General features: G+C 37.5%; 2 protein-coding genes across 4 annotated transcripts; one reads left to right on the top strand and one right to left on the bottom strand.

Annotated features, from left to right (window-relative positions):
* Positions 1 to 3,980: 3,980 nt before the first annotated feature.
* On the bottom strand, positions 3,981 to 13,788 carry slc25a51b (solute carrier family 25 member 51b). 3 transcript variants are annotated; one of them, XM_046849548.1, is made up of 3 exons: positions 11,710 to 11,781; positions 9,200 to 9,295; positions 3,981 to 5,443 (listed from the first exon to the last, which is right to left on the bottom strand). In XM_046849548.1, the coding sequence occupies exon 3, from the start codon at positions 5,373 to 5,375 to the stop codon at positions 4,446 to 4,448; it is 930 nt and encodes a 309-aa protein (XP_046705504.1). In that variant the 5' UTR covers positions 5,376 to 5,443; positions 9,200 to 9,295; positions 11,710 to 11,781; the 3' UTR covers positions 3,981 to 4,445. The 3 variants fall into 3 exon arrangements, with proteins under 3 accessions (XP_046705504.1, XP_046705502.1, XP_046705503.1); XM_046849546.1 differs by lacking the exons at positions 9,200 to 9,295; positions 11,710 to 11,781 and adding an exon at positions 13,701 to 13,788; XM_046849547.1 differs by lacking the exon at positions 9,200 to 9,295 and having other exon boundaries at positions 11,710 to 11,854.
* Positions 13,789 to 14,076: 288 nt separating this feature from the next.
* cenpu (centromere protein U) lies at positions 14,077 to 25,767 on the top strand. The gene is made up of 12 exons (XM_046849545.1): positions 14,077 to 14,231; positions 14,929 to 15,031; positions 15,140 to 15,395; positions 15,561 to 15,612; positions 16,433 to 16,543; positions 20,064 to 20,172; positions 23,920 to 24,022; positions 24,139 to 24,217; positions 24,354 to 24,401; positions 24,596 to 24,657; positions 24,768 to 24,924; positions 25,292 to 25,767. Exons 1-12 carry the CDS (start codon positions 14,184 to 14,186, stop codon positions 25,427 to 25,429), a joined length of 1,266 nt encoding a protein of 421 aa, XP_046705501.1. The 5' UTR covers positions 14,077 to 14,183; the 3' UTR covers positions 25,430 to 25,767.
* The last annotated feature ends 1,605 nt before the right edge of the window (positions 25,768 to 27,372 follow it).

The raw sequence follows: 27,372 nt of genomic DNA, 5'->3' as shown, positions 1-27,372 counted from the left end.
CTACATTTCTGATTACTTTGTCTGTAACACTATTTTGATTAACTGAACACTAAACCCATTTGCCTGGAAATAATTGCACTGCAATCAATTAGAACATTGTAGTTAACCTGAGCACTAATTAAAACCAAACCCGAACCTATTTAAAGGTAAAGGTGCTTTATAGTTGTTACTTTACAGCACAGTGAAATTCTTTCTTCGCATATCACATGTTAGGAGCTGGAGTCAGGGTCAGCCATAAACCCTGGAGCCCTGAGGGTTTAGGGACTTGCTCAGGGGCAGTTTGGACATACTGGGGCTTAAACCCACAGCATTCCAATCAGTAACCCAGAGCCTTAAGCACTGAGCTACCACCTCCCCATTAAACAATATTATTATTAAATCAATCAAAAATACTATTGGGGGGGGAATAAATAAATCTGAATTTCTATCAAGATTGCTAAATTACCTACTGAGAATGTAAATAAAGCATCTAATTGTTTATTGTTATTAATCAAGATAGGGGTATAAAAAAACCAAAAACGACTAATGTAACAAGGAATTGGGGCACCACACTGACATTACCAAGAACGACAAGTCCATTTAGAATTGACAAAAAGACTAGTTAAATCCTTACCAAGCACATTCCCATAGGTCCTACATCAAAATGTAAGTAACTACAGATACATCTGCTCAACAATCTCTTGTATTTTTTACTAAATATTTCTTAGCTATTGGGTAGTGTCTCTAGATGAAGGGCCTTTGACATGAAACAATATTCACTCCCACCTAAATCACTCTGAACCATGTGACAAAATAGATCATTATCAATTGAGGACAAGTGAAAGCTTTTTTAACATAATTCAAAAGATATATTTAGTGCAAACGAGAGATTCTCGCACAAAGCCGACCATGAAGCATGGTGGTGGCAACATCATGTTGTGGGATCAAGCAGCTGAGTCTGGGATGCCAACTGAGATCATGGACAGCTCTAAATACCAATTTATTTTGTTAGAAAACCTGTAAGCCTCTGTTACACAGCTGTCACACAGTCACTTTCTAAAAGGGTTAACAACTCAAAGCACAACCTCAAGTTATAGAAATAATGGCAAAAGGAAGAAAATCAACTATATGGAATGCACAATCAGACAGAGCAGTATTATACGAAGTGCTTTAAAAAAAAACATTTCTATTTAATTCTCCAATTGAACTTTAATTGTTGTTATATAAGATTACATTTGGAAAAGGATCTGATTAATTTTGTTTTCAAGTTTTATTTTTTATGCAAAAAATACAGCAATTTTAACAGTGGGTTGTTTTTTTTTTTAATAAGCATCATGTACATTTTACCACACAAGCAACAGTGTACTGTGATTTGGTTGGATATTGATGATTGTTTTTATTCAAGAAATAAACATCAATAGCATTCCTTTCATAATCAAAATGATAAAGAAACACTTAAAACAGCTGTACGAAAACAATATTCTCCACACTAAATTTCAAATCCGGTTATACTTTTATATAGAATTATTCCATGTATTTTATCATCAAAATAAATTTGCTGCTTTCAACATACAGGGAACTGACCAACTTAAGCCTTCAGACGAAGTCACTTTCCCCTGACTTGCTTTAAAAAAAAAAACTATTAATATAAAATCTTTCATAGAACCAACATTACCATAACCATAAAACTACACCATATAAAATTTAGCCATAGTAATGCATATAGTATTCACACGTTCCAGCCTCAATGCTGATTAACATGAATGATTTCTGGCTTTGACCTTTTATCAATCGTCATGTACATCTTCATATTACGTATTAAAAAAAATCATTCAACAGAAAAGACAACACTGAGTGATTTTAAGAAACATCAACCCTTTTTACAATAAAGATCATTTTAGTTGTGATATAATACAACTAAAATAAATTAAATAATCAATAACAAATCAAATGAGTCAGATCATCACATGAAATCCTGAAGGGTGGAATCTTCATGTTGGATGTTTATGTTTGTAATGAACATTTCATACTGGACCATGACACAAAAAAAACAAACAGGATAAGGGTAGTAAAGGTAGCAGGCTAATGCAAACACTAACACACAGACGTGTTTATACCACAAACATAAAGGCACTCGAATTTTCTTTGCGTTGCTTTGTCAGCACCTTTGCATACACATTGCATATACTTTGTTCTAATTGTAAATACATTTTCCGATTTATTACCTCTTATAAACAGCCAATGAAATGGCCAAACTCTCAGAACTCCAACCAATGAGTACGTATTGTTACTACATGAAATGCCACTTAATGTCAGGGTCAGTAGTGCACCTGGAAGAAGGTCCAAGTTAACAACTGCTGTGTGACATTGGACATTTTAAAACTGGAAAAAAAGTCGGTCTTCTCCTTCCAAATGAGAAAGCAGGTTACTGCATTGTTTTCTCACAGGCCGTAGAAATTCGCAGAAATGCTCCTGTTGCTCTATAGTGTGTAACTTTAAACATGACATCTACAGAATTGCAGTTCATCCCAATATGTTTGCTAATTCAGCTAAACCACAGAGATGCACTGTAACATAATGGCACAATCTTTGCATGGCCTGACTATTCTAACTCTAAACAGCCAGCTATAAAGGACAAATGAACGAATGATCCTGTAAGTGGACACAACAAAGTTGTAAAGTCAGTCAGTGATTTCTGACTACTTACACATTTAGAATAATTATCAACCATCCCCTTTGTTCAATATCAGGATCCCTGAACAAACCTTGTATCCCAACCTGATGCCCTGCGATCGATTCTACAAACTTTCTACAGAAAAAATCTATTGTTCCTCCAAATTGTATCTGTACTTGTATCTGCTTAAAACGCATTACCACATTCACTGTAGTCAGAATAAAGTATATTCATATAAACTTGCATCCCTACTGACCGAGACACTTAAAGCCACCAGTTTCTTATTATGCAGCCTGAATACCCAAATCTTCATGAACCTGAACCAGGTCAGCCTCAGTAATCTCAAGGAGAACTTCTGATCCGAACACATTGTTATTCTTCGAACTGAACACTCAGATGAGGTAAGAAATATAGAACTGTTAAGACTTCAATAGATTTCCTTCAGTAATCTTTAGTGCCTACTTTACACAGAAATGTCTTCAGGATAAACAGTTAACGCAAACACTGTGTATGATGACAGGAAATCACAGTGCATCTTATTTCCAGGTTATTTATTAAAATTTTCTTAAGTTTAATTTCATTACAAATAACGTAATGTATTGGCAGGTTGAGATCAGTTCCTAATGAGTGCTTTATTAAAAGGTAGTTAGAAAGTAGACTTGGTTAAATCAATAGAAAGTGCTAATTTTAAAAGTAGAACATGAGTTTAAAATCTTTGACTGGTAATGTACATGCACTAAATGGACAATGTTTTGTGGTCATCACAGCCATATGAGGTTCTCCACAAACTGTTGCCACAAAGTTGGAAGTACAAAAGCATCCTAGACAAGTGTGTATGTTGTATTGAAAGTATTACAATTTCACTTTGGAATGAAGGCCAAACATGTTTTAGCATTAGGACAGCCCTGTCAATAAAGTGACTTCCATGAAGACAAAAATTAAGTGGCCTGCATAGAACTATGACCCTAAACCCAAAAAACAGCTCCATACCAGACAACACCGCCTGACATGACTAATGCTCTTGTGGCTGGGTGGGTATATAGTAATACGCATAATCCAAAATCTAGTGAAAAGCCTTTCCATAAGAATGAGTTATTTCAAAAGTCCACAAGTGTAATGAGCCATAAACATTTTCCCCTTCAAGTAGATACACTTATTCTGCTGTTTTCTGAAACTGAGAATGACAGACTCTCTACTTTAGGCATTCAGTTTGCATAATGGTAAACTGGTGGCTATAAGCTACTCTTACTCATAGCACAATTACTTTTCTACTTGAATTACAAAACCAAGCAAAGCTTTGCTGATGGATTGAATTGTGACTACATTCTTACTTGGTACAATTTGTTTATTGAGCTTCCTGTCCACAGTCTTTCTTTAATGCTGACAAGTAGAATAAAATACAGATAAAACAGTTGTGGTACGGTCCAGGTATCAACTGGTGTTTTATTTGGATTAATAGGAATACCATTACACCTTTTTAAAGACAATTTCTATTTAGTCGTGCAACACTTAATATTGATTCCCATCTCAATGCCTTACAAGCCACTTCCCAATGAGTAGGACATGTGAGATTGTAAAAAGGGCAGTGGTTGTTACCAGAACATTGACAAATATGAGTGCACATTTCAGGAAACAGCACAAGATTAGCATTCTTTTTTTCATAAACATATCTCTGTGAAATCTGTAGGTGAACATAAGAAAATGGCAGTGCCTTTGAGCGCCTGTGCTGCTGAAAAGATCAAATATTGTCAGCTCTTCTTCTGCCCTTCTCCCATCATGCCTCACTCTCTCCTCAAATGACTTTCAGAAGCAGTTCATATGTTGAATTAATGATGCCCCATGAGAGCAATGAGCGGTGGTAATTAAGAGTTGCACCACGGAAGAGCATCGGCACGCTCCTGCCCCGTTCTCTCCACACGGTCTTAAGCACCTGGATGCAAGGCACGAACGCGCCTCCAACCTGCGCCTGTGCCCGGGACTTTGCCACGTTCAGTGGGTAGAAGAGGACTCCGAGCGCAGCTCCCAGAAGCCCGCCGCACACAAAGTCGTTCAACATGTGTCCGGCGTAGGTGTGGGCTTCAGGCAGCTGTTGCCCGAGTGGACCGCGCAGTCCGAAGAAAAGCATGTTGCTGGGTCCGTTGCGCATCAGCACAGGCATCAGGCCACGGTAGCACTCGCTCACTCCATGATCGCGCAGCAGTGTGCCAAAGGCGTGTGGCGTGTTGCGGAAACGCCCTGCATGCCGGTGATCTTGAAGCAGCGTTTGCACACGCTCAAACGGTGTCAGGACTGCTTCGGCTGTGCCAGCCAGAAATGCCGCTGTGCTGCGTGTGAGAATTTCGGGAGCGCCGCAAGACCCACCATGGTGTGAAAGCAGCCGGGAAAAGTCTTCATACAGGCCAAACATAAGAGCTACTGTAATCGTTTTCTGCAACAGAGGAGGCAGCAGGCCGCGATACAGGGTTCTCAAACCTTCTTTTTGAAGCTGGCGTACTGCATCAGTAGCTCGCAGGCCATGCAGCTGTTGGCGGAACAGTACCTTCTGGATGGGGAAGGTGATAATGATATTGGTGAAAGCAGCAACCGAGCCACACACGTAGTGTTTCCCGCGAGGTCGGACATCCACCTCCAAGCCATGCTTAAGGACAGGGCCGCTGCTACATGAATTGCCTGAAGGAGGGGGCAGGGAGGAGTCTGGGTTCATGGTGGTAACCCCCCCCATGGGATATCCCACTACTTCTTGTTGTTCGATGCCATATTTACAAGAGCGCACCTTCACAGCAGTGCAACCTGAAACAGAAAAAATAATATAATAATTTTACTTTGGGTATACACATTGCCACACAGAAACCCCACATCTACAGGACTATATTGTCATATAGTCTTACATATAGTATTAGGTGTGTGTGTGTGTGTGTGTCTATATATATATATATATATATATATATATATATATATATATATATATATATATATATATATATACACACACACACACACATACATATACACACACACACACACAGCACAGACCAAAAGTTTGGACACACCTTATCATTCAAAGAGTTTTCTTTATTTTCATGACTATGAAAATTGTAGAGTCACACTAAAGGCATCAAGGGCTATTTGACCAAGAAGGAGAGTGATGGGGTGCTGCCAGATGACCTGGCCTCCACAGTCACCAGACCTGAACCCAATCGAGATGGTTTAGGGGTGAGCTGGACCGCAGAGTGAAGGCAAAAGGGCCAACAAGTGCCAAGCATCTCTCGGGGAACTCCTTCAAGACTGTTGGAAGACCATTTCAGGTGACTACCTCTTGAAGCTCATCATGAGAATGCCAAGAGTGTGCAAAGCAGTAATCAAAGCAAAAGGTGGCTACTTTGAAGAACCTAGAATATGACATTTTTCAGTTGTTTCACACTTTTTTGTTATGTATATAATTCCATATATAATTCCACGTGTTAATTCATAGTTTTGATGCCTTCAGTGTGAATCTACAATTTTCATAGTCATGAAAATAAAGAAAACTCTTTGAATGAGAAGGTGTGTCCAAACTTTTGGTCTGTACTGTATATATATAGTCTTTACATTTATTCCATTTGGCAGGCACCCATATTCATCACATTTTATACAACTGTACTCAGTTGTATAGCAGTGGCTTCCTGAACTAAATCCTCACACTGATGTAGGAAATTGCATTCAAGTCATAACTGTGAAGTAAACGACAAATAAATACTACATACTTTTTTTTTTTTTTTTTTATAAACCAAATGGAAGCAGCAAAAATCTCATTTAGACCATATTCCAATAATTCAATGTGTTCCCAATTATAAAGTAATTAAGTCCAAAATAAACATTTATATTTAAAATCAATGTTTGCTTTTTTTTTTTTTTTTTAGGAAAAGTGGAAGTAGCAGGTTTGGACATTTATGGTTAATGTTCATTAAAATGCAAACCAAGGAAAATTTAATGTTTGTTTCGTGAGAAATAATGCCATTAAACCTGAACTGTTTATTTTGGTAAACAGCTAATTCATTACAAGACATGTGTGTGTATATATATATATATATATATATATATATATATATATATATATATAAGTTTTCCGATCTAGCTCAAAAGGACCATTTTACTCTCTGGTGTGCGCTGATCAGGGGATTGTACTTGCCCCAGCATGGCAGTAAAAACACGGTACAGGATTCTGAACATTCAACTTTACTGGGTATAGAATTGATCGTATATGAGGTGATTCTTGCTGTCCTCTGTTAGCTGCTGTTCGGTAGGTTGCGTGATGCAGAATGCATGCTGCCGCTTAGCGTTCTGGCCGTTTATACCAGGGGTTTTCAACCGGTGGTCTGCGGCGGCATTGCATGTGGTCCGTGACAGCCTACATAATTTCACTATTAAAATCAGTTTTTTTCTATAATTTATTTTTCCAAACATTTCCAGAATATTTGCACATCAGTGGGAAAACTGAATTTAATGAAAATATCTAAAATATTCAAACTGACACAGGATAGGCTAGCTTTGCACCTATCAGGCCTATACTTTGCTAACGTTGTGTTTTGTGTCATATACGTACACATTCATCTTGCGCGTGAAATAGACCAGCATCTCGGAGTTAAGAAAACACATTATTCAGGTTTTATTGAATAGAAGCTTAATAGTTTTGGTGAATTTAAATTTGGAGTGGAGCTGTTAGCTAACATTTCTAACTAAGGTGAAGTTTGCTAGTTAGCACCAGCATGGATCGCTTTTTAGTGAGGAAAGTGACAGATGTCAGGACAGATGGACAGGCTTCTGCTGCATGCTCTGCAGACATTATGTTAAATATGGATTTACAGTAACAACTGACAAAACAGGAGCGGAGGTACCACTGTGTTTCCCACAACCCCTTATGAAGTTCTGGATAAGTTGCCAGACAGAATTTCCAGAGCTTACAGTAAAAGCATTGAGGTGTCTTTTACCCTTTCCAACTGCATACCTTTGTGAGAGCGGTTTTTCCACACTGGCATATCTAAAGAACAAGTACAGGGCAAGGCTAGAACCAGAGAATGATATGAGACTGTCACTATGTACCACTATATCACCACAAATAGACAGACTGTGTGGAAGTCACCACGCCCAGAAATCCCACTAACAGGTAAGGAGTACAAACATTGGTCAATTTACAGTTACTTTAACAGTTATGTATTACTTTAGTCTTTAATGTATACTGAATTTGTGCATTTGTACTTTGAAAACAGCTAAACAAATAACGCTTAACCAACATAAAATCATGATTCAGCAACCTTTCTGTTTGTGTTTTATGGGGAAACCGTGTCTGGCAGCACCAGTGTTCTAGACTTGATAAGAGTTGATACATAACTTCTGCATGACCCTTTTAGTCCTGAAAGAGATGAGGACAGAGGCAAGGGTTACTATTTTCCTGACTCGTGTCTAGTTCAAATGATTCCAAAAAGATTTTATTCAAAAATGCTCTAAACTCCTTACAGTTTTTAAAATAATTAAGTTATTTAATGCCGGTTTGACTTTACAGATGTCATGCTGTATATTACTTTAGAACTTCACATTCATGTGGATCTTTATATTCTACTTGCCGAAGGACCTTTTCTGGTCTCCTGCTATTGTTTTTTTAGCTGTTTAATTCGGTTCCACTCTTTGGTGGGGTCATTTTTCACTGCTGGTAACTGTATCCCTGAACAGATATCTTTTTATACCCGTGTCCGTATAAAAGGCTCGGGTAAAGGTCAATAATTTCAGTTTTGAGACTTGTGGCAGCTGCTTTTCTGATTACGTTGTGTAACTTGACAGCTAACAGTTCGACAGCTCCGGTGCTATAATTTGATGGAAATGTAACTCCTAGAATAATAATTATGAACTATGTACGAGTATTAGAGCATTATAATTGCTCTAGGTCAAAATAAAGCAGAGTATTAATGTACAGAGCAGCACTAAGGAGCAGGCAGCAACTAGATTTTCTGACAAAGTTTTTTGTCAGAATGTGTACCATGATTGAGATTTTGCTGTGGGATTGAGATTTCTGTTCATTATTTCTCTACATATCTACCACAAGTTTATTTGCAGCAGGAAAACGATATTTGATTGTCATACATTAAAATATTTTTTCCCACAAGTTTAACCAAACACAACTTAAACAGGCACTCAAATTAAAACTACACAAAAATACATAGATTACATTACGAAAATACATTACAGAGAGGAAACAGTCATGTTTAAAGAAACCCCTAGCTCCATGGTCTACAGAAAGCAGAGTTCCAGATCCACATTTTGAGAAATGCTTCTCCTCCATTGGTATCACTAAAAGGGATTCACCAATGCTACCTGGGTTTAACCACCCAGTTTTGGCTTAGGTTTTTCAATGACTTGAGTGAGGCAGTAATTTCTAAACACCTCCCCAATAATCCTATGGTACATCACTTGTGTTATTCCTCCACCTCCCCTGGCAGGCAAAACTGAACACTGTTTACATAAGCAACTGTGATTCTAACACCGTCATTCTACCGGTGATTCCCAGTTACTTACTAAATAAGTTTTTCAGTTCACAGTCCTTCCAAACAAGTGCTGAGCATGCAGAAACTCTGGGAGAAGGTTTTAAGGAAAGATGGCTGTGTGATGATGCTGTTGATTGAAAATACAGCATAAATCACAGTGACTTTCTTCAACAGTCTCTTTTTTTTCTATTTTTTATAGAAGCACAAAGACTTGCATAACTAGGATATAAATAATTAGTTAAATACAAGTCTGTTAAATGAAAACATTGATGGAAATGGAAACAAAGCAGGTCTTGTAGGATGCTGCAATATATTTCTTTAAAATAACTACATTCAGAATCAAAGGTTTCTAGATCACCGTTTTGACTTTTCTATGTGAATTTATATTCCAAATGACAAGATTGTTGCAGATGGATTGTAAATGTTTGGAAATTATACATACGGTTTTACACCGAAAATTACATTGAAAGACTTTTAACAACGTCCATATAAAAAAAAAAAGCTCCAGATATGAAATCCCAAATTGCAAGATCATTTTAAATGTTAGGTTCTTTTTACTATTATTAATAAATTATACTTGTTTTGTCTTCAGAATGTCTTGTACAATTTTTTTAATATACCAATTTAAAAAACACTATACACGATTTTATTTAATAAGAGACACGCATGCTTGTGTGATGCATCACGTACATAAAGAAACAGTAGCAGATCATAGTGGAGTGTGGCAGAGTGAAGTGAAGAGGAGCACAGTGTGGAGGAATGGACTGCAATGTAGAGAAGTGAGAAACTGGAGTGTGGAGGAGTGAAGAGAAGACTAGGGAAGTGCAAAATACTGTAGCGAAGTGTAGTGTGCTCTAATGCAGTGTAGTAAAGCATAACCTACTGTAGTGGAGCAGAGTAAGTGCAGTGTACAGGAGTGCAGTGTAAAGGAAAGTTTAATATGTAGTGTATTTGAGTGAATTGCAGAGTAGTGGAACAGTAAACTATACTGCAGCAAAATTTTACATACCGTCCTGCAGTGCAGCAGAAGAGTTTATTGTTCTGGAGAGCAGTGCAGCAAGTTGTAGTGTAGTAAAGTGCAGCGAGTTGCAGTGTATTGTAGTGGAGTTCAGAGATTTGTTGTGGAAAGTAGTGTAGTGAAATGAGTTGTAGAGCAGCGAGTTGGAGTGTGGTGCAGTGCAGCAGAGCACTGGAGAGCAGTGCAGCAGGTTGTAGTAGAGTGAGGTACAGAGAGTTGTAGTGCAGTGCAGTGGGTTTTTGTGCAGTGAGTGAAGTGCAGTGAGTTGTAATGAACTGCAGTGCAGTAAGTTGCACTGTAGTGTAGTGCTGCGAGTTGTAATGCACTATAGTGCAGTGCAGTGAGTTGTAGTCCAGTTTGGTGTAGAGTTGTGGTGTACTGTAGTGCAGCGAGTTGTATTCCAGTGTAGTGTAGTGAGTTAGTGTACTGTAGTGTAATGCAGTGAGTTGTAATGCACTATAGTGCAGTGCAGCGAGTTGTTTTCCAGTTTAGTGTAATGCAGTGAGTTGTAGTCCAGTGTAGTGAGTTGCAGTGTACTGTAGTGAGTTGTATTTCAGTGTAGTAAATTAGTGTACTATAGTGTAATGAATTGTAGCCCAGTGTAGTGAGTTGCAGCGTACTGTAGTGAGTTGTATTTCAGTGTAGTGAGTTAGTATACTGTAGTGTAATGCAGTGAGTTGCAGTGTACTGTAATGAGTTGTAGTCCAGTGTAGTGAGTTTCAGTGTAATGCAGTGAGTTGTAGTCCAGTGTAGTGAGTTTCAGTGTACTGTAGTGAGTTGTAGTCCAGTGTAGTGAGTTTCAGTGTACTGTAGTGAGTTGTAGTCCAGTGTAGTGAGTTTCAGTGTAATGCAGTGAGTTGTAGTCCAGTGTAGTGAGTTTCAGTGTACTGTAATGAGTTGTAGTCCAGTGAAGTGAGTTTCAGTGTAATGCAGTGAGTTGTAGTCCAGTGTAGTGAGTTTCAGTGTACTGTAGTGAGTTGTAGTCCAGTGAAGTGTAGTGAGTTGAAGTGTACAGTAGTGTAATTGTATTAGAAGCTGGGGTCGGGAGGGGCGTGTCCTTCATTTACAGCAAAAATGTAACCTGAATGACACTGATAACTTAATGATCTGATCTCACCGCCAGACTGTCAGTAATCAGGGTCAGATGTCGTGCAACAAGAAGCAGGTGGCACAATCTCATCGAAAGATTCGTTACTCATTAATACAGTTATCAGATCAGAGATCGGGTGACTCACATCACAAAACTATTAAAAACATCAGTTTGGGAAAAGGCTAACAAAAAAATATTAGGCATAAAAATGACTAAATAACAGTAGCCTGTTCTCTGAATTCAGTACTGGAACACACCCGCTTCATTACGCTCACAGCTGAGATGCTAGTCAGCTAACCCGCCTGGCGAGCTGCCATGTGCAGGCCAGGGACGTGTGAGGGCTCGTCTATGTCCTTCACACTGCCATGTTTCAAATAATACTTTTGATTCTGAAACAAATTCAACATTACACACAGTACAAGTCTTTCTTTACCTTGACTGACAAACTGACCCACACGTTCGCGGGAGTGACCCAGGAAAAAGCATCACTTGACAGGTCGCGCTGTGTGCTCTTCTTCTTTTATACATACAACTTTACACTGATGCCGCCGTTACTGCCACCTAGCGGACACTGTGGGTTACGACGTTAAAAGGCATTTTCAAATCCAGGGTTTGCTTTCAAAAAGCTGAATCACATCTCATGTACTTCAGTCTCCATTAATAATCAGTGGCGGTTCGTGCATTTCACAACTAGTCCTTGCATTTTACACCCAGTCGTATCCTATTGGAATCAGTCTACTTCTTAATTATGACACCATGCATATAGAAACCGTGAATATTTTACAGAAACAAATTATAACAGAGCCCTGCATTACAGACATCGTATGCAGTGAGCTTAAATGCCATTAGTAAAGCAAGAAACCCAATGAACACAATTTAACAAATCTTATTTTACTGCAACCACAATTGCACCACCCGCATATATCATCTGTAGCAGAAGCAACAATATTCCTCTTCTTCCATTAGGGGTCGCCACAGCGATTCTCCGTCTCCATACAACCCTGTCCTCTATATCCGCCTCTTTCAAACCAACTACCTGAAGTTAATCAATATTAACCTCATAAAATCAGTATTATCAATGTAACATTATCGTAAATATTATCCTAATAAAATAAGCCAGGGTTTCCGTGCATTTTTTTTAGCATTTCTGCACGGTTTTCTTGGTTATTTGAAATAAAGCAAAGTGTTTTTGTGCAAATTTTACAGGAAAAGGTTTAACGGTTTTGACAAGTTCTTGAAAGAAGTAAATATGGACTTAACATCAGAGAATGATCTGCTAAACTGTATCTAGAACCAATATAAAAATCTCAAAAAAGAAAACAAATCTGGTTAATTCCATCGCTTACTACCACCTAGTGGGCATAGGGAGTAGTTACACACTACAGTCATTCCAGTTAAAATGCCTCTTAATGATGTATTATATGGTCAAATGTTTGTAGACGCCTGGGCTGTCTTTAAACTATTGCCACAAATTTGGACACACATTTTTTCTAGGATGTCTTATGTAGGATTTCCCTTCACTGAAACGAAATGGCATGAACCTGTCCCAGCATGACAATGTCCCTTTTCACAAAGCAATGCTAATGAAAACATTGTTTGGAAATCAGTTCCTCGTTTCACATACTTTTGTGGCTGAATGAGCAAAAATGCTTGCAGTCCTGCTACCAAAAACTCAGAGAAAGGCTAGAAGAAGTTATTATTTTAGCACATGTGGATCCAACTTTGTTTTGTGTATTAATGTTTCACTTTTCCTCCTTCCTGGTGGCTCCATCCTCAGCATTCTTCTACTGATATACCCCCTGTCCCTCCTCTGCACATGTCCAAACTATCTCAGTCTAGGCTCCCTCACCTTGTCTCCAAAAGGTCCTACATGCATGGCCCCTCTAATAAACTATTTTCTAATTGTGTCAATCCTCATCACTCCTAATGAAAACCTCAACATCTTCAGCTCTGCTACCTCCAGCTCCACCTCCTGTCTTTTAGTCAATGCCACTGTCTCTAAACCATACAACAAGGCAGGTCTCACCACAGTCCTATAAACTTTCCCTTTTACTCTTTTTTCACTCTTCTATCACAAATCACTCCTGTCACTCTTCTCCACCCACTCCACCTGCACTCTTTTCTTCACTTCTCTAACACACTCTCCATTACTTTGCACTGATGACCCCAGGTACCTGAACTCCTCCACCTTCACCACCTCTTTCATTCCTACTGCACACGTCACTGCTGTCACACTGTCCTCATACATGGCCTATCTACTACTAATAATTATATATAAATAATAAATCGGGTTTTACCTAGGCAAAGATGTAAAAAAAAAACGCATTGATTCGTACAAATGCCAACTTGAATCCGATCCACTTTTCTAAATCGATGCATTACATCGTTAACTTTAATGCAGCGATGCAAATTTGTGAATCTTACCATCCATACTGCTTATAGAAACACTCGGTTACCAGCAGAATGTGTCAGCCTGTTTTATCTTTATGCGTCAGCAGGTGGCAGAAATTAGCTGTGTACAGCATTGCGCAGGTGTAAGAGAAGAAATCCCGGCGCGGTCCATTTTTTTAAATAGGAAGGTGATACTGGTTTACTAATTGTATAATAATAATTATTATTATTATTTTACTTTTAGGAATTAAATTTAACGAACAATTTTGGTTATACATGTTTTTGTTGTACTTGTATTCAAATGCGTACGTATTTAAAATCAAATATTTTACACAATCAGTACTTTATATCCCCCCTCTGTACAATGATGGTATTTACAAAAAACAGTCTAAACACTTCGCGGGAAATATTTGCGGAAGTCAGGAAGGACGGATCCTGACGGGTACCGAAGGAGGATATTAATATTACAAACACGCTCATGTTTTGTGATGATTTGACTTTTATTCAGCAGTAAAGATGAGTCGCGTGACACGACTGTTGAAATCTCTTCAAAATGAAGCCAAGGTTGATGGATTTTGGTTGAATAACACGTAAACTAGACCTTGTGTTAATATAATCCTGTTTTATTAATATATTCTATTAGGGTGGTGTTAAAATCTTTAGTCTGACCGGTCAGAAGGAGATGTCTATAACATAATATTATTTGGTTTTATTATGAACTTAATTATATACATAATACAAATATAACTCAGTATAATGCCGAATCAGTGCGAGCGTAATTTACTGATGCATACAGAAAAACTGCGAATGAAGCAAGTGTAAGTAATTGGCTTAGTTAGATGTTTTATTAAAACACCATGGAGACCGCGAAAGTCAATAAAATGGAAATACAAATGAAAAAGTTTTTATTCTTCCTGTGCGCCCCGGTATTTGGAGACCCCCGGGTCTACAAGAACCGCTCTGAAAGTAGTTCCGCCTCACTGTATCATATTTTATGTTTTCTTTCTTGAGCGTTAACGTTTTTACAGTAACAACTAATTCAAGAAATACGGCGTTTAAACATATTAATAGTTGATATGAAGATTTATATAAAGACACGTTTATTCGTGAGTTGTAAATAATCACAGTGGTTTATGAGGAATTAATGTCACTGATTATTTTCCTAACATCCCATCCCCAAGTGTTTTCTTTCTTACTACATAATATTGTCATTTGATCTAATGCCTTACCTAATTGCTTATATAACACGCATTTTTTTTAGAATGGGAGCGAGAAACAGAACAATTCACCATCGGCCGAAAGTCTGGATATGTCCTCAATAGAGAAGGCCAGCTTCTTTCAAGGAGAGGAGTATTCCTCACATGGTAGGTATACCATTCATAAAATGAGCAATCTATTTGATGAGCTAGTTACAGATTTTGCCTGTCAAATGATCTTACATTTTGTGCTCTGTTTGTGTTTGGTTTGTTTAGGTAACCCTCTACACAGCACTGCTCTGGAGGACGAAAGCAGACCCGATTCTGATCATCAGCACAAGGCCACAGCAAAGAAACAGACATCTAAAGGAAGAGAGAATGAGGTCCGAGGCGTAACGGAGACTCCTAAGAGACCTGCACGTGCTGTGAAAAATCTGAAAGCACAGCAGGAAAGTGAAGTGCAAGCACAGAAGAAGAGTTTCAAAGGGAACCAAAAGCCACCAAAGCAGACAGCGCATACACCGCAATCTCAGTATTTAAAATTTTCTTTCGTTTTATATTCTTGATCTTTTGTTTTATATTTTTGATTTTCTTATCACCGACCTACGTTGCTTTAACAACAATGTTTTAAGCATAAGGTTTAAATAACGTTATGAGTTTTAATTATATTTTGTGTGGACGTTTTATTTGTTCACAGACATTTGCAGACCATCCCAGAGAGCAGAAAGAATGGCGGCAAAAGGTCTAAGGTCTCTGAGACAATTGTATTTGATGTGATTCTTCTCTTTAGACCAGGGGTTTTCAACAGGTGGTCCGCGGCCCTCTGGTGGTCCACGGCGGCATTGCATGTGGTCCGTGACAGCCTACATAATTTCACTATTAAAATCACTTTTTTCCATAATTTATTTTTCCAAACATTTCCAGAATATTTGCACATTAGTGGGAAAACTGAATTTAATGATAATATTTAAAATATTCAAACTGACACAGGATAAACTGACAGTTTATTTTTGGCAGTATGTTTTAGTGAACAATACAATTCTTTTTTTTAAACCATGGCACTTTGCATCTACAAACTTAAATTATGTGGGACAGCACTATTGGGTTTTCTCCATTTATGTCATTCAATACAGTGTGCTAATAATACGTTCTGGATAAGTTGCCAGACAAAATTTCCAGAGCTTACAGTAAAAGCATTGAGGTGTCTTTTACCCTTTCCAACTTCATACCTTTTGTGAGAGCGGTTTTTCCACACTGGCATATCTAAAGAACAAGTACAGGGCAAGGCTAGAACCAGAGAATGATATGAGGCTGTCACTATGTACCACTATATCAGCACGAATAGACAGACTGTGTGGAAGTCACCACGCCCAGAAATCCCACTAACAGGTAAGGAGTACACCGCCCCCCCGCCCACACGCGCACACACAATAGTGGGCCGCGGATTACTTGTTAGTCAGAATGGTGGTCCCTGGCACAGAACCAGTTGAAAACCCCTGCTTTAGACTTTTGTCTTTTAAGTGTGTTTATCAACACATAACATAATATATGCAATATTCTTGTGTCCAGAGAAAAAGTGAAAGTGCAGCCAGCGACACATCACCTGACATAGTTCATGAGGAAAGCCAAACGCGACCATCTTTGTCTTCAGAGGACATAACCGATGAGGATGAGAGCTTTGTAAGTTTTCTGTTTTGTGGTATGTTTCTTCTCATTAAATAGAGCCGATTTATGACACTCTGTTCTAGTAAAGTGCATAAGAGGTTTCCACCTGCCCCTACAGTAAATCAGCATGTGGCATGTTACAGAAGTAGCAGCATTTTCTAGATTTTATTCAGATTTAAATGGCAATTTGGAAATTGCTATTGGTTTTATGACTGCATTTTCCATTATACGCTAAAAAAAGGTAAATATATATTTTATATAAATATACAAGATAGAATTAAAAAACACACAAGAATTGGACAGTGAATTACTTTAATAAAGTTCTATGGACAGATGAGTCCAAATGTAAAATTTTTGGCTCTAACAGAACAGGACTCTTTCACTTTGTCTACAAAACGCCCTACATGCGCTGTCCCTCCCAATGAAAATCTCAACATCTTCAGCTCTGCTATCTCCAGCTCCACCTCCTTTCTTTTATTCAATGCCACTGTCTCTTAACCATACAACATCGCAGGTCTCACCACAGTCCTATAAACTTTCCCTTTCACTCTCACAGATACCCTTCAATCACAAGTCACTCCTGCTATCACTCTTCTCCACCCACTCCACCCTGCATGCACTCTTTTCTTTACTTCTCTAACACACTCTTCATTACTTTGCATTGTTGACCCCAGGTACCTAAACTCCTCCACCTTCACCACCTCTTCTCCCTGCAACCGCACCACTCCACTGCCCCTTCCTCTCATTCACACACATGTACTGTCTTACTCCTACTGACTTTCATTCCCCTTCTCTCCAGAGCATATCTCCACCTCTCCAGGCTCTTCTTAACCTGCTCCCTACTCTCACCATAAATTACAATATCATCCACAAACATCATAGTCCACGGAGACTCCTGTCTGACCTCGTCCGTCAACCTGTCCATCACCACTGCAAACAGGAAAGGGCTCAGAGCTGATCCTTGATGCAGTCCAACCTCCACCTTGCACCAGTCTGTCGTTCCTACTGCACACTTCACTGCTGTCACACTGTCCACATACATGTCCTGCACCACGCTCACATACTTCTCTGACACACCTGAGTTCCTCATACAATACCACAACTCCTCTGTCCACCCTGAAATATGCTTTCTCTAAATCCACAAACACACAATGCAACTACTTCTGACCTTCTCTATACTTCTCCATCAACATTCTCAAAGCAAATAATGCGTCTGTGGTGCTCTTCCTCAGCATGAAACCATACTGTTGCTATAAGAATTATAAAACAAATACATTTAATAAAAGTGAATTATGTGTATTAATCCCTAATGAGCAAGCCTGGGGCAACAGTAGCAAGGAAAAACTCCCTTAGTTGGTATGAAGAACAAACATTGCGAGGATTGCATTGTTGCATTTAAACAGAACAGGGCTCTACAGGACTGCGACTGAAATGCGACCAAAAATAATAAATTGTAATATTTTCGCCTAGATCGCCACCTGCGACCATATAAATTTGCACGTTATGATAATCTGCATGTTAGGACTTTTTGTGTGCGTGTTCTGTGAGGAATAGCCTATCACATCATTTGTTGACTTAATAAACGGAGACGCATAACCAGACAGTAAAGCAAAACTCACCTTTCCTTTTCAAAAAAAACATCCGACTTTTTCAAACAGTCTCCAACACAGGCTGCATGTTTTGTGATTTCTGCTCTAAAGCGAGCATTACCGGAACAAATCATAAAAAAATAGAGACTGTAAGAAAATGCTGCAATATTGAAAAGCATAAAAATGCTCTTCAATAAAATTCAACACCGCCTATATGATTGCTTCAGTTTCAAGGCCATGCTGTAGAAAGATGGCAGATGTACACACGACAGGATGACTTCAGGATGGAAGTTTTTTTAATTTTTTAAAGTTCATTCTTGTGTGGCACTTTAAAATATAATTTGGCACCTGCTGTTTTTCTCATAGGAGCCAATTGCTCCTTAATTAATTTTTTTTGTCTGGTGCCCTGCAAAAGGAAAATGCATGTGTCTCTCAAAAACAATAAAAGACTTGTTTTTTCCCAAACTTCTTTCCCGAAACTAGCACAGGAAAACAAAGATCTGACGTCTCTTCACAGGACTGTCAGTTTTTCGTAAAAGCTTCAGCCAAGTTGGAGCATGAGAATAAGAATATCCAACAGAAGGATTGCTACGACCGTAATTTCTGGACTATTAAGCGCACCCAAATATAAGCCGCACCCACTAAATTTGACAAAGATTTTTAGTTTGAACATAAATAAACCGCACCTGTCTATAAGCCACAGGTGTCTACACTGAAACTAATGAACTTTACACAGGCTTTAACGAAAGACAGTGTCTGTTACACGGTGTAACGGGTGAAATATGTTAGCTCCTTTAAGAGCAGAGCGGCATTTTGGGAATAGCCTGCCACCGCATTTTTTCCGGTATTACTGCATGTGTGCAAGGCCGAGGAATATGTCCTTAATATTTTCTGATGCTCATTTCTTTACTCTTAGTGCCGGTCCCAAGCCCGGATAAATAGGGAGGGTTGCGTTAGGAAGGGCATCCAGCGTAAAAACATGTGCCAAATCAAACATGCGGATGATCCGCTTTGGCGACCCCTAATGGTAGAAGCCGAAAGAAAGTTTCTTTGACTAACCCGTAACGATGTTGCCAAGAAAAATAAAAAAGCACGAGTTTTGGAAACTTGTCTGTGCTTATATGATTTCTGTTGCAACTGGAGTTAGCGAGCTATCCCATGACCCTGACTAAACGAGTTACAACGGCTTGTATCTAAACAGTAGCCTACCAAGAAAGTCATTGTTCACTGTCTTCCTCCTTCCTTTCACAACAATTTCTCTCTTTTTTTTTTCTTTTGGCATCGTCGTGCGTTTAAAAATCACCATCGGTGAAGCTTTTCTCCGTTCAGTTCAGAACACAGGTGAAGTGCATTTTTTCATGCTCGGTTGTTTTCAGCGCATTTCCTGTTGACAGTCTGAGTGAGCGGCAGGGCAAACGTCAGAGGAACCTCATACATATTTATGATGTGGTACGGCCCGATTCAGTGGGAGCGCATCTGATTTAATATAAAGAGTTTTATTGGTTCACCTGAACCCGTTCGGCAATTTTATTGGTCTAATGTTATGGGGCTCAGTTTTTTGGCTTGAAGTTTGTGAAACCGGGAAAAACCCTGGGGTTCGAAGCGTGGGGAAAAAAGTAGCGGCTTATAGTCCGGAAAATACGGTAACCTAATATTGCAAAATAATACAGGTTTAGACATTGACAATACAATAACAAATTATGTATATATCTATGGTTTCTTTTTACCGCCATTTAACGTTATTTTGAAGAATACATATATGGCTGATATGCAAATAAATGAATCAATATGAATTCAAATAAAATCTAAAAATATTGCTGTAGATAGGTTTCTAAAATGTCTGTTACTACGTAATAAAGTATGATCTCTGTTTTCGAGAATTAAATCACTGTTGTTCCTTGCCTTTATATAAGCCAAACCTTTTTGACTCAGATATTGAATTGCAGCACCTGAGCAGTGAGAGGAATAGGACATCCCGTACAAGTCATAGGTCATCATCCAGTCATCCACAGAAAGGTCAGAAACAGAAAAGGAAATCTTCATCTGGATCCTCAGGTAAAATCCCTTAACCTTAACTAAAGTGGAGTGAATGAGTGTGTCTAGAGTGGGGTTGTTAACGTGTCAGTCACAGTTATTCCCTCAATAACAATTTAAATGTTTAATATAAATACTAATACAATAAAATAAAATAAAGATTGTATAGAGCTAATCAGAGAAACAAGACTTCTGGTGGTTATATCTAAGATAAGATGAGATATACCTTTATTTGTCTCACAGTGGGGAAATTTCTCTGTTACAGCAGCAAAGAAAAAGAAATGTGCAAATATGCAAAAAAAAAAAAAAAAATTAAAAAAGTAGAAACATAATACAGTATATATTATATACACAACACAATGTATAAATACAAAAGAAAAAAAAAAGAGACCACGAGTAAGTAGTTACGTTATCAAACATATTGCACATATGTAATATTGCACAGTTTTAAATTATTGTTATTGCACGTGTTACTTAAAAAACGTTGTTGTTAATATTGCACAGTTTGCACAGTAACAACAGTGTATATTTTGGTGACTGAGCTGGCCTTCCTGATCAGCTTGTCCCTTCCTATCTGCAGTTTTTGCACATCTTTCTGGATTGCTGCTATTAGCTCTTTTGCACAACATTTTGTTTACATTTTTGCTACTGTTCACTTTGTACTATTTTGTGTTTTGTGTGTTGTCTTGCACTGTTTTGTGTTGTCTTTGCACTGTTTGTACCAGGTTGCACACATGCACTTTATGTAGCAAAGACACTTACTAGTCCTTAGCCCTGTGTTTTCTGTTCTGTGATTGTTGTTGTATGTAGCATCAGGGTTCTGGAGGAACGTTGTTTCATTTCACTGTGTACTGTGTCAGCTATATATGGTTGAAATGACAATAAAAGCTTCTTGACTTGACTTGACTAGAGATGCTGCTGCACCAGCAGACCACACCATAGCAGATGGTTGCTGCCACCACAGAGTCAGAAAAGGTCTTCAGTAGCTCTCCCTGCACTCCAAAAGACCTTCATCTCCTCAGCAGAAAGAGTGCTCTGTCCTTTCTTATAAATTGCCTCAGTATTATCTGTCCAGTCCAGTTTGCTGTTCAGATGAACACTCAGGTAGTTGTAAGAGTCCACTCTCACAATGTCCTTTTCCTGAATGCTCATTGGTGATAATAAAGTTTTTTATTTTGTTCCTACGGAAATCCACCCCCAGTTGTTTGGTTTATATGGGGGCAGCTCTGTTGGCACCAGTCCACAAAGTTCTGGATCGGTCTTCTGTACTCCCTGTCATCATCATCCGTGATAAGACCAACGATGGCAGAGTCATCAGAGAACTTCTGCAGGTGACAGGTTGCTGAGCTGAACATTGCAGTGTAGATGGTGAAGAGGAACGGGGCCATGAACTGTTTCCTGCGGGGCGCCAGTGTTGCAGACAACCATGTCGGACTCACAGTCACGAGACCTCACATACTGTGGTCGGTCTGTGAGGTAATCCGATATCCAGTTAGGCAGATGATGGTTAAGTAATTGAGTTCCTAGTACAGCTACCCTGCATGGATATGTTATGGATATGTTACCTACTAATGATTAAAGTACATAGTAAATGTATTACATTTGTAGTGGGTACAGAATTTATTAGTGCGTTCACAAGTCAAGAATACTCCCTCTACTCTGATTTATTCATAGATTGTAAAACAATCATAATGACTATCAACCTCCTCTGGCAACAATATGCAACAGGTTTCTTTTTCTTTCATTTTCATTATTTGCGTGTTCATAAAAAGTTTCAAATTACCAAGATATGTTTCGATTATGCTATAATACCATGGAGTTTTGAAATCTCAGTAGTGAAACCTGGTGAAAGAGATTCTTCATCCATAGGATTTCCCCTTGAAATCCATCTCAAGTTCCTCTTTTCTGAAGAGCACAATGACTCCAGCAGTTTGGGTGTTCAAAATTAGTCTTTTTATTTTGTATAAATGTTTATTTTTCCTGCACATACTACTTTGCTTTCCACACGTAGGAAACAGAGTTAATTCACATCTTTAACTTATTTTGGTCTGTAGGCTTTCAGACTACTAAACTCTACTGTAGACAGCTTTTGAATATTCTCATTGTAAGACCATGATTTTCCTCAGACACTTGGTCTGACTTCATGACAGTATTGTGAAACTTAATCTGCTATGCAAATATTTATGTAAATAATGTCAGCATTTATAAGAAGCATCAATAAACCAGATGCTATAAAACATTTGCTTCGTTTAAAAAAAAAAAGAAAATCACAACAGCTTGAGCCAATAGCAGTAGTTTACAAAAGGAGTGGTAGGCAATAGAGGTATGATTGTGTGGTGCCAAGTAATGTTGTGAAAGCAGCATGAAGATGTTTAAAAGGCAAACTGTTCTTAAACCTGCTAAAGACAAAACTGGTAAAGCACAACAATGACTCTAAAACAGTTATCTATGGTTGAACATCCTATTTCAAAGGCACTTTTCTTCTGATTTCTGGGAAGTATTTCCACTAGATTTTCGAACATCGCTTTCCATTTTTAAGACATTTACATTTTTCCACTTCAGTCTTGGTAAATTACTTCTTTATACACCCGAACATGTTAGAGCACGTTTCAGTTAACTTTCAGTTTCAGTTAACTATTCCAGGCAAACATATTACAAACAACCACGTGTCCAACATTGTGGCAAAAGTTTGGGGAAGCTCCACCATGTATCTTGACTGTGTAGTGTTTGGGTTATGCTCTGTCACATGTACACTACATGGGAAGAAAAAAAAACGTGTTGGGACACCTGACTTTTCAGCCAAATGTGGTTCTTCCCCACAACCACAAAGTTGGAGTCTCCACAACTGTATAGAATCTCTTTGGAAGTGGTAGCATTTAATGTTCCCTTCACTTGAACTAGGAGACCCCAGATTGTTTCAGTGGACAAAGTAAGCTCATTGAAGATTCATGGTTTACATGGGTTATAAAATATGTAAACCATATCTTGAGATCTTGAGTGGCCTGCTTTACATGTTTGGGATGAATTGGAACTCTGACTTAACCCAGGTCTCCTCACCCTACACCCTACATCAGTACCTGACTTTACTACCATTGTGTCTGAACTGAACACAGACAAGCTCTTCAAAATCTAGTGAAACATCTTCCCAGAAGAGTGGTAGATTTTTTTTAACAGCAAATGGGGACTAAGTGTTATCAGTTGTCCACAAGCGTTTGTACACGTAGTGCATGTATGTGTGTATGTTCATATGCAATGAAAAGCTGGGGAAAATATTTTCTTATTTTTTTTTTACATTTTATAGTGTTCTATATACAAAAGACAAGGTAATTGACATCAAATCAAGTTTTCAAATAGTTTGCTATTTGAAAACACTTATTAGTGATTGATATTATATCTTCATATCCCACACAGTGCACTAAAGTCTTATTTCAGGGAAAAGGTGTGTTGCAATTAGCAGTTTTTTTGCTAACTCTGGTGTTGCCTAAAGAATTTGAGATTCTGCTGTGGTGTCTTGACAATATGTCTAAATCTTATTTGCCTGACATTTACAATTGTGTTTATAGACATTTACAAGAGTTTGTGATGGTTGGTAGATTCTGTTTATTATCTGAAACAATTCTAATCATCAGAATTCTTGAAAATCTTGTTTGGGTTGTTCTGATTTGTAAATCAAACAACACACCCATACTGTCAAGACTTGAAAGGATTTGTTGTTTAGTTTGTCCATCTATTAGATAAGGAGGATGACATTCTTTCTTTCTGTTACAGACAGTCATAATCCCAGGAAGAAGCAGAAACCAGGAAGTGTGAGAAATCCAAGTGATTTTGATGTTGTTCTTGAAGCGTTCCAGGAATTTGTCGCACAATATAAGTAAGTCTTTGGCATCACGTAACTTATTTTCTACTTTTTTTTATTGAAACAGTATTTGCTATTGTAATAATGCACTCTTACTAAAATATTAAAATGAGCATGATGATTTTGTGCAGAGAAACTGTGAGCTCTGAGGTTGTTAAAAAAGCAATAAATGCACTTTCTCACTCATTTGAGGAGCAGCTCACTGAGAAGGTAAAGCTCTCTGAATATTTGTTAATACAGAAGCATATATGTATCCGAAATAACATTTCATGCAAAGATGAGACATTCTGTTTGAACAAGATAACATGCATAGCTCTCAGCTAATGCTAACACATCTGTTTTTCAGATCACTGCAGTTAAGGAGTTTAACAGTGTAAAGTGTGAAGCTGTAAAGGTTGGATCTGCTTGCCTTGTGTTCACTTGTGATTTTTTTGTATCGTTTCCAGACAATTATTTACATAAGATCATGTAATGGACAGTGAATGACATAAGTCAGAACTTGGTGGTGCTTGACAGCAATCCAATTACCAAGCTCTTTTTAATATATTTTCTAGAAATTAATGTATTCTCTGTTTTTAATTGGCTCAGATTAATAGAAGCCTAAACCAGAAGAAGACTAGACTATTGGAAGCCAAAAATGAACTAATCAAGTAAGCAATATATGTTAGATGTTAAAAAATTCAGTAATTTTTTAGTGGATCTACATTGGTTTTCTTTTATTTCACTCAAGTAAAAAATATATATTTTTCTACCATATCAGGAGTAAGGCTGAGATGAGGAAGCTTGAGAAAGAGCACAGTGATCTGGAGCAAAGGCTCACAGCTTTGAAACAGGGCACTGCCTTTCTTAACAACCTAAAAGTGCTGAACAGGAGATACCTTCAACATCGGAGCACTCACACTGATGAACCAGAAACGGTGAGAAACTAAATGAGCTAATACTCATCAGCCTTGTTTTGTGGAAGTTCTACATGTTCTAATGATACTAGAGATGTATTGTTAAATGTCTCCAACTCAGATCTTGAAGACTTTCAGCTTGTCTTATTTTTATTTTATTTTTTAAAATTAAAATAAGAATACATTATCATTGTCTTTGAGGACTGGACTGCACTAGCAGCTCCTGAACTAGTCATAAATGTTATTATTTTAAGATTGTTTGGTTCAGTTGTTTTTTTTAGTAAAAAATATGTCGAACAGTCAGATAAAAAAAAAACTTTTCAGTATTTTCTACTAAATCTTGGAATTTTTATTTTTTTTGTTTGATTTTTTTTTCCCTTTTTGACAGTATGGACCATCTTGCATGCCAGCTATGCTACTGGAGGCCAGGAGCATCACAGGGACAGAAAACCTGTTAAAGAACATCAATGACAAGCTGCAGCAAGTCTTGGAGGAAACTGCTCACAAAAAGCATTGCATGCAGTAAATCATAAATCAGTGAATTTCTGAATGTTTAACTTTTTGTTTTTTGGATGATTTGTACAAAAGATTTGATTGTAAAAAATTGGTATCAAATAAATAATTAAAGAAAAAGTGGAGGTGCAATACTGTTAAATTATACATTAGAAGATCATCAGCTGTATTATCTGTAACTGCATGAAATGGCAAAAAAATTACTATAATTTATTTACATGTGCATTTTATTAAGGGAAAAAGAAACATCTGGTTTTTGTGCAGTGGCAAAAGAAATGGTGTGACTTACAGACAGACATTTAGTGGTCAAAACCAAATCCCAGAGTGAATAAACCATGAGTGAAAATATTAGCACTGTTTGCTTAGTTTTGTAATCATCACACAAACTCAATGACAAAATGTGAGTTTGTTTGATATTTTTACTTTTTTTTTTCCCTCTATGCTCAGCTGTTAATAAAAAAAATTTTAGTTTGAAAATAAAAAACGGAACGCCATGTCTGTTAACGATTAGTATTTGTGGCAATTAATACATACATTATATAGCTTGGTTACTAGTTTTTACCATAAAAATACTTTGGCTTGGTTTTTTTTGTTTGTTTCTTGTTTATATTTTTCTGTTAATACAAAATGTGTTTGTATTGCATTTTTGTTGCTAATGAATACAAATTGTCAAATAGATCTATATGTTAGTGTTCTAAATTTGACCTTTCAACTCAACACCTGCAGCACAAATCTTTACCTAACATTTTTTCTGTTATAGGCATATACATCTTGGAATATTTATTTTTTAACTGGTGTTAATATAGTTTAAGATACCACCATTTTCGTTACTGTTTCAGTGACTGGCAGTTGGTTAAAAGGTTGCACCCCTGTGAGACAGCTCCTAGTCATATTACAAAGAAAAGTTGTGAATCTACTAAGGAAAAAAAAAAGTGCATTTTTATTAAATCTTTTTTTTTTCTCTCTCTCCCAGACTCCCATTCATCCAAAGCAACCCACATGATTTAAAATGTTGTATTAATGTGGACACACTGTGAGAGCATATCAAGCATTAATGTTTGTCCTTAATTTAAAAAAAATAATACAAATATTTTGATCAAAATAAGCTCATAGAATTGTAGAACACTTTCCTGGGATTTACACTGCCCACCCCTGCTTGACAATTTGACTTCATACTGTATTTAATTACATTTTACCAATGGGGTCAAGTGATAGATTTTTGATAAACATCTCATTGCTGCATTTTGATAATTTTTTAGGGGAAGCTTCCAGGGGAAGCGTCCCATGCAGCCTTATAGCAAGTACCTTTAATACAATTAGGAAGTAATCAGTATTTTAATAGAAAAATTTTCCAAAGGGATTTTCTGAATAGTTGCATTTTCCAGTCATAGACCTTGACATCTCAGCATTCTTACATTTTAAAATGCGAATTTGTCTTCTGCTCTCAAGTCTCCATTTCATTCTAAGCACTTTGTATATTTTCCTCTATAAATTCTAGCATTCATATTAAAATATAAGCATCGCTTTAACTAAATATTCCAACAGTTAGTTTACACTACTATTACTACTGTTTATACAAATGATACTAGAAGTAGTAGTGCTATAATTCATGCAATATATTATACTTTAATTATAGTCTAATAACCTTAGCTAATAAACAATGATTATATCATAATAAACAATTGGGTTTTTTTTTTATTATTATTTCATCCCGAGCTTTACATACATTTAATGAAATGTAGTGGTGTTTTTTTTTTTTTCTTTCTTTTCATTTTAGTTCTTTATTCCACAATGTAACAAGAGCAAGACCATTCACATAATACAATTTGAATATAATAACTTTTAAAAAAGAATTATTTGTAGTAATATTTCATTGCGATTGCAATCGAAGCGCCGCAATGCATGACGGTCATTGTGCTGACGCAATTGACAGGCTGGACTTGAGAGGGCGGAGCT

The sequence above is a fragment of the Silurus meridionalis genome, chromosome 5 (assembly GCF_014805685.1).
Source record: "Silurus meridionalis isolate SWU-2019-XX chromosome 5, ASM1480568v1, whole genome shotgun sequence".
NCBI classification, from domain to species: Eukaryota; Metazoa; Chordata; class Actinopteri; order Siluriformes; family Siluridae; genus Silurus; species Silurus meridionalis.
The sequence above is the reverse complement of the archived record's forward strand: the minus strand, read 5'-3'. Positions and strand labels throughout refer to the sequence as shown.